This window comes from Mercenaria mercenaria, chromosome 16, assembly GCF_021730395.1.
Source record: "Mercenaria mercenaria strain notata chromosome 16, MADL_Memer_1, whole genome shotgun sequence".
NCBI classification, from domain to species: domain Eukaryota; kingdom Metazoa; phylum Mollusca; class Bivalvia; order Venerida; family Veneridae; genus Mercenaria; species Mercenaria mercenaria.
In genome coordinates, this window is record NC_069376.1 from 32948580 (window position 1) to 32964892 (window position 16313).

Sequence of the window (16313 nt, forward strand, 5' to 3'; positions counted from 1 at the left end):
TCTGTCTTACATTTTAGCAAAATTGTTCCCCTGCTTCAACATGAAAAAGTTTTGCTAAAACTTTTCTTTGTACGCTAGCATTAAGTGGGTTCTGCATGCTGTCATTGTTTCCATGTAGTTGTTAATAAAACATCCAGCTAGAACACAGACTTCTTGTACTTCATCCATGCACTGCATTTTAGGTACTACCATGCAGGTTTCAGACATTTCTTGAATAATAGATATTTTATATTTGCCATTGAAGTTGAACTAAATTTAATATTTATTTCTATTTTTAGCAATGTTTGATGATAGAAGATGTCTGAATGTTGGGAAATTCGTGTGCAGTATTTGCAACAAAAGGTTCCGATGGCCGTCTCATTTGGACAAACACATGAGAACACACACTGGAGAGAAACCATTCAAATGTAGCTACTGTTCACAGGCATTTGCGGAGCTTAGTAATCTGAAAAAACATTGTGTTATTCACAGTAACTTGGACTTTGAGAAACCTTTATAAACATAAATTGGAGAAACCGTTCAAATGTTGCTGTTGTTCACAGGCATTTGTTTAGCAGTGTAATCTGAAAAGAACATCTCATTCACAGAAACTTGGAATTAAAGAAACCTTTATAAAGATAAATTGGAGAAACGATTCAAATTTTGCTGCTGTTCACAGTCATTCATGGAGCAGAGTTACCTGAAAAGAACATCTCATTCACAGAAATTCGAAATTAGAGAAATCTTAATAAATGTAAACTGGAGAAGTCATTTAAATACTTTTACTGTTCACAGGCATTTGCAGAGCAGTAATCCGAAAAACATTGTGTTGTTCACAGAAACTTGGAATTAGAGAAACCTCAAAAACTTAAACTGGAGAAGCCGTACAAATGTGCCTACTGTTCATAGGCATTTATTGAGCACAATTATCTGACAAAACATCTTACTGTTCACTGCTAGTTAGGCTTTGATAATCCTTCCTAATGAATATTTCAGTTTAACATAAACTGCAAAGGAAGTAAATAAATTTGATTAATATACACAAGAATAAGTTGACAGAAGGTTTTGTTTGTTCACAAGTTAGCATAATTGATACTGTGATCTGAGTACGCCATTTGAGCCGCGCCATGGGAAAACCAACATAGTGGGTTTGCGACCAGCATGGATCCAGACCAGCCTGGGCATCCGCGCAGTCTGGTCAGGATCCATGCTGTTCGCTTTCGAAGTCTATTGCAATTAGAGAAACTGTAAGCGAACAGCATGGATCCTGACCAGACTGCGCGGATGCGCAGGCTGGTCTAGATCCATGCTGGTCGCAAACCCACTATGTTGGTTTTCTCATGGTGCGGCTCATTTATGTTGGACTATGTTGTTTTTCTGCACGCTTAATGAAATGTACATACGCACATCTGTAGACATATGCTGCAGTTATATATCATTTGCCTTCAGTCATCATTATATTGTATTGCTTTTTTCCCTTTTAATTTTTGTTTAATTTCATAATTTAATGTTATAGAGTGGTGGAATGCAAAAGCTTTTTTCTCAATATCTTTGATTAATAACATGTATATCTACTTGTGCATATCACAGGAACACAATTTTTTTCAAAATTTAGCTTAGCTGACACACAGATGAAGCAGTTGTGCTTCTAAGCATCATGATGTTTTCTTCAAATAATCTCCTTTTTTAAGAAACCGTATATGCATTGTGTTAATGGTATTTTTGTTAATTCATGTAATTTTTTAATCAATTAAACCCATGAGTCAGCCATGTCGGCTCAAGGTCAAGGTCACAACTCAAGGTCAAAGGTTTGAGCCTTCCATTTTGTGTCTGCTCTGTATCTCCATAACCCCTTGGAGGATAATCATGAAACTTGGGTCAAATGATCACCTGATCAAGACAATGTGCAGAACTTACGAATCAGCCATGTTGGCTTAAGGTCAAGGTCACAACTCCAGGTTAAAGGTTTGAGACTTCCAATTTGTGTCCACTCTGTATCTCATAAACCCCTTGAAGGATTTTCATGAAACTTGGGTCAAATGATCACCTCATCAATATGATGTGCAAACCGTATGAGTCAGCCTTGTTGGCTTAAGGTCAAGGTTACAACTCTGGGTCAAATGTTTGAGCCTTCCATTTTGTGTCCGCACTGTATCTCTTAAACCCCTTGAAGGAATTTCAAGAAACTTGGTTCAAATGATCAACTCATCAAGACGATGTGCAGAACTCATAAGTCAGCCATGTCGGCTTCAGGTCAAGGTCACAACTCAGGGTCAGATGTTTGAGCCTTCCATTTTGAGTCCGCGCTGTATCTCCTAAACCTCTTGAAGGATTTTCATGAAATTTTGGTCAATTAATCACCTCACCAAGACGATATGCAGAACTCATGAGTCAGCCTTGTTGGCTCAAGGTCAAGGTCAAATGTTTGAGCCGTCCATCTTATGTCTGCTCTGTATCTCCTTAACCCCTTAAAGGATTTTAATATGACTTGGCTGTAATATTCCATTTATCAAGACAATGTGCAGAATTTAAAATTCACCCCTGCCAGCTTAAGGTCAAGGTCACAACTTGATTGTTAAACATTTCCACCCAATACCATAAACCCTTTCACTATCCATAACAATGGCGGGGGATATAGCTGTATTTCAGACTGCCTTGTTGAGTAGATGTTAAAGTCTGTAAAAAATTTTTTAATTGTTTGATAACTTCTAATACAACAAAAAATATTAAAAATCATTTTTTGACACATTGAATTTGTGAATTTTGTTAACAGATCAGTTGTCTACAATCAGGGATAGGGTATAGGTATATCCAAGTTTACAGCAATCAGTTATTTCAAAGAGAGGAAAACATATTTACTTCCACCCAGCCCTTGTCAAACCTTGTTTCTTTATTGAAGTTATATGATGTTGCAGTGGAGAGGAGTTTCTTTTTGCAGTTTTAGACATTGGAAGGGAAGACATTTATCTGAATGAAATGAATATGAATATTTTAGTTGAAAAAAATCCCCGAATATATTTTAGTTAAAAATATTGTTTTAGAAGTTGGAAGTAGGTTGTGAATAGTAGCTGTTAAATTTTAAGCCTTATCATGGTGGACACGATTGAATCTGCCTTTGTGGCCAGTGTAGATATGATCAGCCTGCACATCTGTGCAGTCTGATCATGATCTGCACAGTTTGCCATTCAGTCAGTATCTTTTTTGTAAACACCCCTTTTAACAATTGATGGTACTGTCCAAATTGAAAGATGGACAAGTTCATTATAGAAATTTAGCAGGGTAAGGGTTAAAGGTTGCAGTAAATGTGGTACAGTCGAACTTTGTTGTTTTGAACTCAGATTTTTCAAGCGCCACCCTTTTGATCCAACTCATCAGGTCCTGGCAACGTCCCTATATAATGTATATTGTTGATAGCTTGAACTGCCGGTAATTCGAACAAATTTTGATGGTCCCGTGGCGTTTGAGCGGATGAAGTTCGACTGTAGGTTTGGGTTTGAATAACAGTTCACTTAATTTAACATTGCCTATGTTATCACTCGGAGACAAATGAGAAATTTTAAGTGAAACATTTACTCAATGATAATGTAAATTGGCAAGTTGTTATAAAATTCAGTAATATTAATCACTTAAGTTTTTTGTGCATGAAGGGCCAAATAGTTTAACATATATCAAAAAGTTTTCGACCAGGTGAAACTTAATAGAATGGTTTACATTTGGAAGTTGATAACTGTATCAATGTGAATATACTTTGTAAAAAGAAAAAATCCCCTTTTCCAGCAAAACAATAAATTTCTCTCCCGAATGGCTCTGCAGCCCTCACTGATTGTCTGTACTATTTTTCTTTGTCGGGAGCTTAGTTTTTTAGCAGTTTTAGGTTTTTAGTGCTACCTCACGGGTGGTAAAAGCGCAATCCAATTCCCACTGGGAATACGCTAAAAATGGGTTGCGCGACTTCCGGTGCTGGTGTTGCGCATCAATATATACAAAATCGAGGTAGGTGGGTTTTTGTTTTTGTAAATAATTACACATTTACGAGTGCTTTCGAAAAAAAGCAAAATGCTATTCGACACAAAAATGAATAAGGATCATATGAGTGAAATACCAAATTATTAATTTAAGAATCAGCTCTGTTATCACGAAAACTCTGATGGCTCGAGCTGTCAAAAAAGCATGGAATCATGAAAAATGCAAATTTTCTAACTCTTGTGCTTTTTTTTCTGGAAATGTGACGCTTCGAATGATCAAACACGTGTAAAACAGTCATGAATATTACATATACTTGAATGAAATGTTGCTTTTGGGGGAAAGATTGGCAAAAAATAATCGGGAATGGGGTTGCGCCCCGGGAATGGAGTTGCGCGTATACATTATATAAATTATGATGTATATGAGCAACTCCATTCCCGGTGCGAAACCCCATTCCCGATGATTATTTTGTCAATTATGTCCCCGTAAGCAGGATTTGAAACAAATAATTTTGATATTCGTTACTTTATAACAGTTGAGTTATCATAAAAAGCATCAGATGTTCTCAGATTAGGCATATGAGGTCAGAAACTGCCATTTTTGTTGATTTCATACTTTTTTCACGTTTCGTGTCGCCAGAGTTTTTGTGATAATAGAGCCGAATCATAAATTACAAACCAGATATTTTACACATATGATGTATTATCATATCTGTGTCGAATAGCATTTTGCTTTTTTCGAGAAAATTTATTCTTGTCTCATACTAAGCAAAATCATAACTTCACATACCTCAATTTCATCTTTTTTTACGCGCAACACCAGCACCGGACGTTGCGCAACCCATTTTAAGCGTATTCCCGGCGGGAATTGGATTGCGCGTTTACCACCCGTGTACCTGTGAAGGTGGCAGATATATGTCCTCCGGTGCCAGTCATATACCTCTTTTGTAAAAAAAGAAAGTTTTAACATAGGTTTTCTAAACATTGTGAAGAAAAATGCTTGCATGGTAGATATTTTTCAAAATTTTCTTAACCCTTTCCCTCATCGATATGTTTATCACCGTATCTATCGATTACCAAACAGAAATGTATTGACCCGTGTCTATTGGTTACCCGATAGAAACGTATAATACCGATTAACGGCCATTTGAAAAGAATCGTTTTATCCCGTGTCTCATAATCAATCGCTTTATTTTCGTTCTTTTCCTAAAGAAACAAATTCCGGATGTTTACTAACTCAAAATGTGGGATTTCGTCATCATTATTTACGTACAAGATCATGTGGTTACTTTTTAAATTTATCGAGTACTTTGCAAAGAAAGACACCGGGGTTTTTTCCTACATGTGCACGACGCTACGTCATGGAAAATTACTGAGAAAACTGCTTGCACTGGCCGGTTCGCGGGACTTTCCTCATTCTAAAAATAACAACCATTTAACATCTAAGTATTTTTAAATGTGTTAGGTCATGAAGGTCACGCGTGATACATGCAGATTTCCCCTAAACAACAATTTGTGTATATGATGGCTTGGAATTTATGGCCTTACATAATGGGAAGTGTTAATCAAAACAGAAGGACCGCGGCTTCTAAATATTTTATGACACCCCAAGAGTTAATTGCAGCGGAAGTCACCCGTGATGTACCAACGTTTGATCATCAAAATATTACGTAATATTATCTAAAATATTTTAATTTTTAGCACAAGAATACTGTAGTCGGTTACGAGTCTCGATCTCGGCGATCTTTTTGCACTTGCAGAAATTTTAAAATCTGTTATTTTTGTAGTGTTATTCAGTTTGATGGTTGTTTTTTATATAAATACTTACCGATTCCGATTTGGAAGATGTCTATTAACTATAAATCAAACTTTAAAACACCTTAATGAAACTGTATATGAATTTCAATGTGAAAGAAATCCAAAGCAGAATTTTATGCCTAAAAATATAATTTCCTTACTTTAACACTTTATATCTTCGAAACTCAAAGAGAAACTACAATAAATTTTGTATCATTGGAAAGAGAATTTAAATTGCTATAAACTTTATATTGACAAAAATAATGTCAAACTTACAGAAAATATTATAATTAAAATAATGACATTTTTAACATAAGTATGTGTAATCACAAAATAATGCCAACACCTCTGTTTAGATAAGACAGTCACGCTTATCAGCCATATACCGATTATTGATTATTGATTATTGATTATCACTTATCAGTGTTATGTAAAAGAGGTTACTTTGGCTTCTGTTCTGTGTGGTAATGGGTTAAGTAAAGCTTAAGCAAGAACTTATTGAGTTTTGTTTTCTCATTTCAGTGAGTCTCCAAAACCAGAGCCGACATTTGAACCTGGGAGACAACGTGTGTACAGTGTGCGGGTATAGGTTCCGCTGGAAGTCGCATCTTACACGTCACATGAAAATCCACACGGGCGAAAAAGATTTCAGATGCGAAATATGCGGAAAAGCTTTTGCGCAAAAATCAAGCTTAAATCAACATACGATTATAGTACATAATAACTTTTCCACATATCAAAATTGAAATTTTAATTAATAGTAGAAAGACTTCTCACAGTGTATGTATGCCTACTGTACAAAATGAACATTCAGAATGTTTTTAAAGGCAGCAAAAAGAATAAAAAAAAAAAAATAATAATAGATACAGAGTAGCCTTTTTTTACTTTCTGTATGTATAGACTTAGATTTTAGTGTTTGTTCCATTTATTGTACACATTAGGGACATGTTTCAGGTAGCATAATGAAATGTGTAAAAGTTTAAATGATTTAAGATTAACCTGTCCTAATGTTGGTATTAGGATAAACTTCATTGATTTTTATTGATATTATATCAAAAAATGTGAGTTGCAAGAATCTGAAAAAATATTATTACACTTTTGAACTTTTATATAGGGCCTCTGTGGTCGCGTGGTTAAGATAACTGACGTTAACCCTTAGCCTGCTGCGGGTGAATTTAACAGCCTTTGCAAACAGCTTGGAACCAGATCAGACGCCGATTAAATCGGCGTCTGATCAGGTTCCAAGCTGTTTGCTACTCTGACAATATTTCTTCCAATTTTGGAGCAAATTGAATGAACTTTACAATTTTAGCAGACGACATTTCCAGCAGACGACAATTTATCTAGCATGCTAAAATTTAAATCACTTGCCACTCAGCAACGGGAGTTACAGCCTTGCTCAGCGTTGAATTATTCATGTGAGGAAGGCATCCAACTGACTAACAGAAGGTCGGTGGTTCTACACAGGTGCTTGCCTGTGGCGAAATGATACACGGAGGGTCACCTGGGGTCTAGCTCTCACCATCAAGCTGGAAAGTCGCCATATGACCTATAATTATGTTGGTGCGACGTTAAACCCAACAAAACAAAACAATCTTTTATGACATGGGTATTCTGACCTTTTATGATGTCAACTTTTGTTATTGTAAATGTGTATATTTTGATAGAGCGAGGAAATAGAAAATGAACTCTGTATCCTTTTACTTGAGTTGTAAGTTGCAGCATACACAAATACACTCAACCTAATGTTGGGAGTCCGTCAAATTATCCAGGTTTATTAATTGTAACAGAAAAAAAAAAGATTGATAATTAACCATTACAAAAATCAAATGTAGATCTATTCTGTTTTGGCCAAAATAAGCTGAAAAATGATCAAATTTTTTTTTATATTTTTGACAACGCAATTCTAGTTTTTAAACACAATATTCAAAGATTGTTAATTGTGACAATTAAATAAAAATCATTTTACATGAGTTTGTTACTAATGAAAGGCAATTGTACCAAATTTAGTATATTTTGTCATAGATCAAATTTTACTAGCACCTTACCCACACTTGGCATTTCAGGACATCATAGCATGCTACTTTATAGTAATATTTTGTGGTTGACCAGTAAAAAATGGCAGTTTTCCACTTTATTGATGTTTGTTTTTTGTTACCTTGTTTAGAAAAATCAGGTAGATTCAGTATTTCATAATATTCAGATGATTTTTTTTTTCGAGAAGTTAATGTGATATCATTTAATTTTGGTATTTTCTAGAGGTAACTGTTCACTTCTTAGAATTTTAGTACGAAGTCGCAGTTGGAAATAGATAAAAATGGAAAATGTTTTCTGCGTTATTTTTTGCTTTGTTTGGTCCTAGCTAAATATAACATATTATTAACAATACTGGGTAGAGAATTGGCAGGTTTTGTGCAGGCTCAAGTACAGAGGTTTGTTTTTAAACCACCCCCCCCCCCCCCCCCCCCCCCCCCCAAAAAAAAATTTTGGAATACTTTCCAGAAAAAGGAGTCATGTTAATGATAAAATAGTTTTTCAAAACTTGAAAAAAAAAAGAAAAGAAGCAGTACTGTCTGCATTAAGATTGAAAATCAGTAGTTGTATTGAAACAGGGTGGCCAACCCAAGTAATTTTGGATACCATTCACACAGAGAAAAAAGTTAATATTTTGCCTATATTTCTTAATTACTTGACAGATTTTCATAAGATAAAGTGCATTGAAGGCTTTCCTCCGCACAATGTCATGGCATTATTCTCTCATCAGTTTTCTCAAACACTTCGCCCAACTGCTTTTAGTGCACTAACTACGTAGATAACGTTCACATTTCTGCTGTTCGGCACTGTTCGAGAAAAGTGAGAAATGATTCAAGACATTTTATGTGGAGGAAAGACTCATTTTGCTGTCTTTGATCCTCTTTATCGTGTGAAAATCCATCAAGTGAGAAGTAAATAAAGGCAGAATGTTACCTAAAGTGGGACATTTTCTCTCGGTGTTTGGTATCCAAATGTCACGTGGGTTGGCCACACTGTTGAAAGTGATGAGCAAACCAAATGAAATTTCATATACAGCAACCACATTCCAATTCCTATGAAATCCTATGGACCCCTGTATGGACCAGGCATTAAGACATTGTCTTAATAATGTTTACTGTTTCAACAGCCGTCATAAATGGACCATTTTGTTATTTAATAGTTTTATAACTTAACTATATGCCATACTGGACCAATTTTACAATTGATATTTAGCATATGTGTATGACTGTTGAGATGAAACACATAACTTCATAAAAACTGTATCTTTTGCAATGTGAAACTTGTGTTTGTTGACTGACTGTAACAAAAGAAGATTCTGTTCTTGTTTTGATAAAGTTGTAGATGCCATATAATTACTGGAACACATTACACTTGAAATGTCAGTTCTATATTTAGATCTAAATTTTATTTTCTATGTTTCAGGTGTTACTGGCATGCCACATCTTTACTCCTCCGTTGACGGAAATGTTGACACAGGACCTAGTAGTCAACCTCCAAGGACAGATAATTGTTTAAATATAGGGAACTACGCCTGTTTGATGTGTAGTAAAAGGTTTCGTTGGAACTCTCATCTTGAGATGCATATGAGGACACATACGGGAGAAAAACCGTTTTCATGTAATGTTTGCGGCAAAGCATTTTCCAGAAAGAGCAGTCTTACTAGCCATAAAGTAGTCCATGTTGTCCTTCCATAGTTAACTGTTGTGACCAGTCATTTCGTACATAAATTCTACAGAAAAGAGGATGTCATTCATTGGTTTTGATATTAGATGTTTATAGATATAATGAAGCCTATTTTCAAGGAAAAAGCTGTCTTAACAGTGATAAAATAGTTGAAGTTGTCATTCCATAGTTAACTGTGTGACATACTTTCGGAATAATTCCAGAAAGAGGAGTCATTGTTTGTGATTAGATAGTTAACTGTATAGCCTATTTTCAAGGAAAAAGCTGTCTTAACAGTGATAAAATAGTTGAAGTTGTCATTCCATAGTTAACTGTGTGACATACTTTCGAAATAATTCCAGAAAGAGGAGTCATTGTTTGTGATTAGATAGTTAACTGTATGGCCTATTTTCAAGGAAAAGGATGTCTTAACAATGATAAAATAGTTGAAGTTGTCATTCCATAGTTAACTGTGTGACATACTTTCAAAATAATTTCAGAAAGAGGAGTCATTGTTTGTGATTAGATAGTTAATTGTATGGCCTATTTTCAAGGAAAAGGATGTCTTAACAGTGATAAAATAGTTGAAGTTGTCATTCCATAGTTAACTGTGTGACATACTTTCGAAATAATTCCAGAAAGAGGAGTCATTGTTTGTGATTAGATAGTTAACTGTATGGCCTATTTTCAAGGAAAAGGATGTCCTTTAAACAGTGATAAAATAGTTGAAGTTGTCCTTCCATAATTAACTATATGGCCTATTTTCCAGAGGAAAGGAGTCTTATTACCAGTGATAAAATGTTACACTTCTCCTGCCATAGTTAAATGTGTTGCATATTTTGAAAGAAAAAGGAGTAATGGTTTAAGTTGCCCTTCCATAGTTAATTGTATGGCCTATTTTCTAGGGAAAAGGAGATTTAGCAGTGATAAAATAGTTGAAGTTGCCCTTCCATAGTTAACTATGTTGTCATATTATGGAAAGAGCACCTTAAATAATAATAAAGTACCTCATTACATTAGTTCATTATGTGACCAGTGATTAAGGCATAAGAACACGTCTAATTTTTACGAAGACAGTGAAATCTGTATATAATCTTTTCGGCCCCTTTCTGATTCATAAATAATTATATCTGTAGTGTCAGATTTAATCTTGTTTTCTTAGATTTGTTGAAAATTTCATTTCCTTTCATAGTATCATACACATTTCACCAGTGTGAATTTCACTGCTATTGAAATTAACTAGAAGGTAGCAATTTTTTGTTTTATTGTAGAATTTGCGATATATTTTTGTTCAGTCTTGTTCAGTTAGCATTCAGAAGGAACTGTTGTTGAAAATCACTGTTTTTATAAAGAAAATAACACCATATGCATGTATTTATTTGAAATGCATGTTTTAAGAATAATTGCTGTGTTTATATGCTGCTTCTATAATTTATAAACAATTTTGTGAAGTACAGGCCAAGACAACAACTTTTTAAAATAAATGTAAATAAAACAACTGATTTCTATCTTTGTTTTTTGGTATTCATTTCTCGTGGTATCTGAAAGTATGGGGTGTGTGAAAATATTTTTGACATTTTTATTCAAAATTTCAAAATTCTAGAGCCCAGCACTATAAATACAAGAATCACAGATGTTAGACTACAGTATTGTAAGTTTAAATGTGATGTAGGGATTTTTATAGTTTGTACCATTTTACAAATTGAAAAATTTGCAATTGAAAATCATATGATTGTCTGATTAAATTTTACGTTGTGAGAAATGAAAGGCAGTATTGGACTGGGCATTATAGGGTGTTAGGAGAGGTGGGACTGTGGGGGTTGAGGAATCCGACAATGCCCGGTCATTGTATGTACATGCTTGTATGACACATGGCCAGAAATAACCATTGGGTCTTTCTGTTGTCAGTGTGTAATAAAAGGTCATGATTATGTACAAAATAGTACATTTTTCATTATCTTACAGAAAACATGTAAGAAATGTCCGCTGACCTTTATCAGTTTATGGCGTAAGATACCAGGATCATGAAAAAAAAAACCACAAAGTCATATAGATGTGATGTAAGAAATAATATGCATGTTGTAGAAATAAGAAATAATAAAAAAAAATGTAATAAATTTAAAGTGTTTGAAATTTTTGTGATGTTTTAACCTATGTGTAAAAAGTTTAGATACAGGGTAAACTATGAATGTTAAAAGCTTATAATGCCGGACATGATAGATTCTGCCTTTGCAACCAGTGTAGATCATGATCAGCCTGCACATCCATCAAAATCTGCACTGTTTGGCATTCAGTCAGTATCATTTTGGTAAACACCCCTTTTAACAGTTAATGGTACTGTCTATTTTGAAACATGGACAAGTTCATTATAGAAATTTAGCAGGGTAAGGGTAAAAAGCTGATCATATGTATCTAAAAACGTTTTTTTACTTTGCAGTGATGGATCAGCTTCAGTACAACCTGAGCGCTGATATAAATGAATTGGCGATGAAAGATCCCGGTGGTGGCTTCGTCTGCAAGTTCTGTGGTAAAGTTCTGAAGAACCGATCAACGTTGCGAACACATCTGCGACTCCATACGGGAGAGAAGCCATATCAGTGCGCGGTATGTGGGAAAGAATACGGAGATAGGAGTAACTATAATAAACATGTCTTCATGCATAAAATGGAGAACTATAAAAAAGAACATGGGCAGGAGATTAATTATTGATACTAGCATTGTGTTTTAATATGGTGGAGAAGGTAAAGAATGCGGATTTATGCTGAGAACTGGGGCTTGTACAAGTTGTGCAATATGAGTGAGACTGGCATAGAAAAAGGAACAACAGAATGCAGGCCTCCTAGTGAAACCTTTAAAACCTATAAAAACCTTTAATTTCAGAGCAAACCTTTAAAACCTTTAAATCTTCTGAAAAAACCTTTAAAACGGCCAAATAGCCTGTAATTTTCACTCAAAATCTATATTTTTGTTCAGACTGCTTGCCGTGCCAGTTTAAAGCAAGTAATGGTTATACTACTGTATTTCTTCCCCCCTTTTAGGTGTTGTTATTAGGATACTGCCTGTATATCTTTCATCTTGAGTTTTTCAGAATGCTGTTGTGTTCACCAGACCACATACATGTAGTAAATACCTATATATATTATGTGTTTTCAACGAGAATTCGACAAAAATAGCCTTTATTTGCTCTTTATTTTTTAATATTTTACACTAAAAGGCCTTTATTTCCATAGATTGGAGCCTTTATAAAAACCTTTATTTTTGTTCAGGCCTACTAGGAGGGCTGCAGAATGGAAAGAGTGCTAGGCTATTGTGAAATCTTGTATTTTTGTGACTATGATGTTTTTTGGTTTTGGCTAAATCTGGAATTTTGGGGGATTGAAATTCAAGGACTTCAATGTTCGAAAATAAAATAATTTAATTTCGTTGATTTGATGCATCGGTAGAATCCACTAGAAATTTAGTCTTTACGGCTACAAGTATTATTGCTTTTGCAGAACTGAATCGGAACAATATTTGTGAAGATATTGAAAGTGAGAGTTCTGTGCAGTTTCTTTTCATGCCAAAGATAAACAGTGTAAGTCGGTTGATTGTGAAAACCTGTACCAAAGAGGAACACAACTTGTATTTCAACAGAGCTTATATCCATCCGATATGTACATGTACACACGTTCTTTAGGCATCAGATCATCGCAACATGTCTGCATGGCTTTTGTTTCTTTCAAGCTGCGTGTCTCTGGATTTATGTCAGAATTTTAAAAGTTTAGAGTAGGTATTTTTTCAGGTAGTAATGTCCAACTGCAATAGAAAGAAGTTTTAAGTTATTCTGCCTGTATTATGTACTTTAAATTCTGCAGCATTATATAGCCTCTATTAGTTAACAAAATATTTAGAAAATTGGGCATTCTGACGAAATTTGATAGAAGTTATAAGGAATTTAGCTATACATGGTGTCATAACACGTATTAAATATTTATTGAATTTTTAACGATATCCAATATCGGCCGCTATCATTTTCAAAATTTTTGAAATTTTGATGTTGATCTGGAGGCATGTCCCTCTAATTTAAAAAAAATTGTATTTTTGGCATTTGTCCATTACTGGTTATTAAGATATTATTCGAATTTAAAATACATTTACTATCATAACAGTGTGTTGTATTGTATAATAATATCCAGCTTGGAATACTCGTATATAAATAATCTGTCGAAATAAATCTGATCTTATCAAAGCATTAAATTGTTTTAGCCAGTCAACATAAAAATACATGTATAACCAGTGACGCTCATTTTGTATGAACAGCAAAAGGATAGGCACCAAAGGTATGACAAAGCTGCTAAGTGTTTAAACGGGCTGCTGTTTTGATAACGTATAATCAGCAAGAATGTTTCTTAGATGACATCACAGCTGTTCCAAAGACTCAGAAGCTGAGTCTAATGTTAAATGCAACAAAATATGTGCAATTTATAATAACTTCTTTACAGATGGAGAGGAAATATTTAATGTAAATGTAAGAAATAGAGTGATTCATGAATTTGTTGATTCCATTTCGCATAAACCAAAGGATCATTTCTTAAGTGTTGTTTATTTATCTTTTGTCTTCATGCACTAGTACTAGATAGTGTGCACTTCACTGGGGGCACTGAATTCTTCATGTGAGGAAGCCAGCTGGCTTACAGTATGTTGGTGGTTCCTCCCAGGTGCCCTTCAATGATTAAATAATGCTTGGGAGTGGCATCTAGGGTCATCCTCCACTGTCAAACCTGGAAAGTAGCCGTATGACCTATAATTGTGTTGATGCGAAGTTGAACCCAACAAAAACAAGCAAATCTTCATGCCTTAGTACTAATTGTTTAAGATAATGTGTCAGTCAAGCAAATTGATAAACATATGTTTATTATTTGATGTGAGTGAACAAATTATACATCAAGAAAACAGTCACACTTTATTTACTGACATACAATTTCAAGAATGACAGCTTTATTCATAAGTAATTGATTTGTTTATATTAGGGATAGCAACAAATAGTCGAATATTCTATCACTACATGAATATCCAAATGCTGTTTCACTAATTGAATATTTGAAAAGAAAACTGAAAAAAATATGACAAATACCGGTAAATAAAGACTGAAAGAGAGAACCAAAATCTTTATTTATTTTACCAAACCCGCTTTCATTATAAATTCATGCGAAAATGGCTTCCGAAATTGTAATGTGTATATCTGCATGCTGAGATGACCAGATATTCGTTTGCAGGGTTGACCAAATACAGGAATATTATAACTTATATTTGTTGCCATCCCTAGTTTATACTGATCTGCTCCTAACTGACAAATTATCTTGAATGATCAGTACTGTTGAAGCTGTTGACTTATGTAAACTTGTTATTCGGGAGAAAAAAAATGTTGGTTTGGACTGCTCCCTACCATACGCTTAAAGCCTGTTATGTAATTACTGTCCACATACGACCTATAATTGTGTTGGTGTGATGTTAAACCTATAAAAAAAAATACACTAGGCATTTCATTGTCAGTTTAAAGCTGTTGAATCGTCCAGTACGGAATAAAAAAAAAATTCTCAGTTAACCCAAGTATCCACCAAATTTACTTATTGGAAACAATATAATTTTTAACCTCAACAATTCAAAGAATAGGTAGAGCTATTTTACTCGCATGTGCATCAGCGTTCGCGTTAGCATCGACGTCAGCATCCAAATTTGGTTAATTTTTTGTGTGTAAGCTTGTTTCTCAGTAACCACTTTGGGAATAGATTGAGACTTCATACACTTATCCACTGTAATAAACTGACTTGCACTGCATGGGTTCCATAACTATATTTTGCTTTTTTTACAAAACTATTCCCCTTTTTTGACTTACATATTCATACAGTTGACAAGGCTGTTGAATAGTCGAGTGTTGCTTTCCTACAGCAGCTCTTGTTATCCCCCGCCGATGAAATCGGGAGGGGGGTATTGAAATGGCGTTGTCCGTCCGTCAGTCCGTCCGTCAGTCCGTCCGTCCGTCCGTCCGCAGCCATTTCTCAGTAACTACTTGGTAGAATTTCATGAAACTTGAAATAAACATGAACCAACATACTGCGATGATGCCCGTCAAGTTTTTTTTTTGATTGGTCAATTTCCCTCAGAGTTATTGCCCTTGATTTAATAAAAAATGTCCGTCTGCAGCTATTTCTCAGTAACTAACAGGTAGAATTTCATCAAATTTGAAGTAGACATGAACCAAGATACTGTGCTGATGCCCGTCAAGTTTTTTTTTTTGATAGGTCAATTTCCGTCAGAGTTATTGCCCTTGATTTAATGAAAAATGTCCGTCTGCAGCCATTTCTCAGTAACTAGCAGGTAGAATTTCATCAAACTTGAAACAGACATGAACCAAGATACTGCGACGATGCCCTTCAAGGTTTTTTTCGATTGGTCAATTTTCCATATAGTTATTGCCCTTTAATTGTTTAAAAATCCACAGATCTGTACATAACAAACCAACCAATTGGAAGAATTTCATTAAACTTCTTTCATTCTTTTCCATGAACATTTATTATAAACATGTGATGTTGTGTACCTACACCTGGTCACCACCTTACCTTGGTCCCCCCCCCCCCCCACCCCCCACCATTTTTTTTTTTTTTTTTTTTTTTTTTTTTTTTTTATTTTTCATTTTCTATTAATATTTATAATCAAACATTTAAACTGTTGTGTCCTCCCCCCCCCCCCCCCCCAGCCCCACCCAAACAAACCATTCATTTTCTTTTAATTTGATTTTGACTAATGAAATTATTTGCTTCTTGGTAACATTCTTAACTTTTTGCTGGATATATTTTTTTGCCGTTCCTCAACTCTGACCCTTTCCGCGGGGGATTC

The 16313-nt window shown here is 34.7% G+C and overlaps 1 protein-coding gene across 17 annotated transcripts in view; it reads left to right on the forward strand.

Annotated features, from left to right (window-relative positions):
- The window catches only part of LOC123540008 (sal-like protein 3), a 174252-nt gene that overhangs the window by 66853 nt on the left and 91086 nt on the right, over positions 1–16313 (forward strand). The window contains exons 5-6 of one of the 17 annotated variants that reach the window (XM_053526612.1): positions 6264–6454; positions 9198–9433. The exons of 13 other annotated variants lie outside the window; for them this stretch is intronic. In XM_053526612.1, the coding sequence (XP_053382587.1) occupies positions 6264–6454; positions 9198–9290 (284 nt within the window). In that variant the 3' untranslated portion in view covers positions 9291–9433. Of the gene's footprint in view, positions 1–278; positions 2724–6263; positions 6455–9197; positions 9472–11874; positions 13496–16313 lie in introns of those variants that run through there. 3 more of the 17 variants (XM_053526614.1, XM_053526613.1, XM_053526626.1) reach the window with 3 other exon arrangements.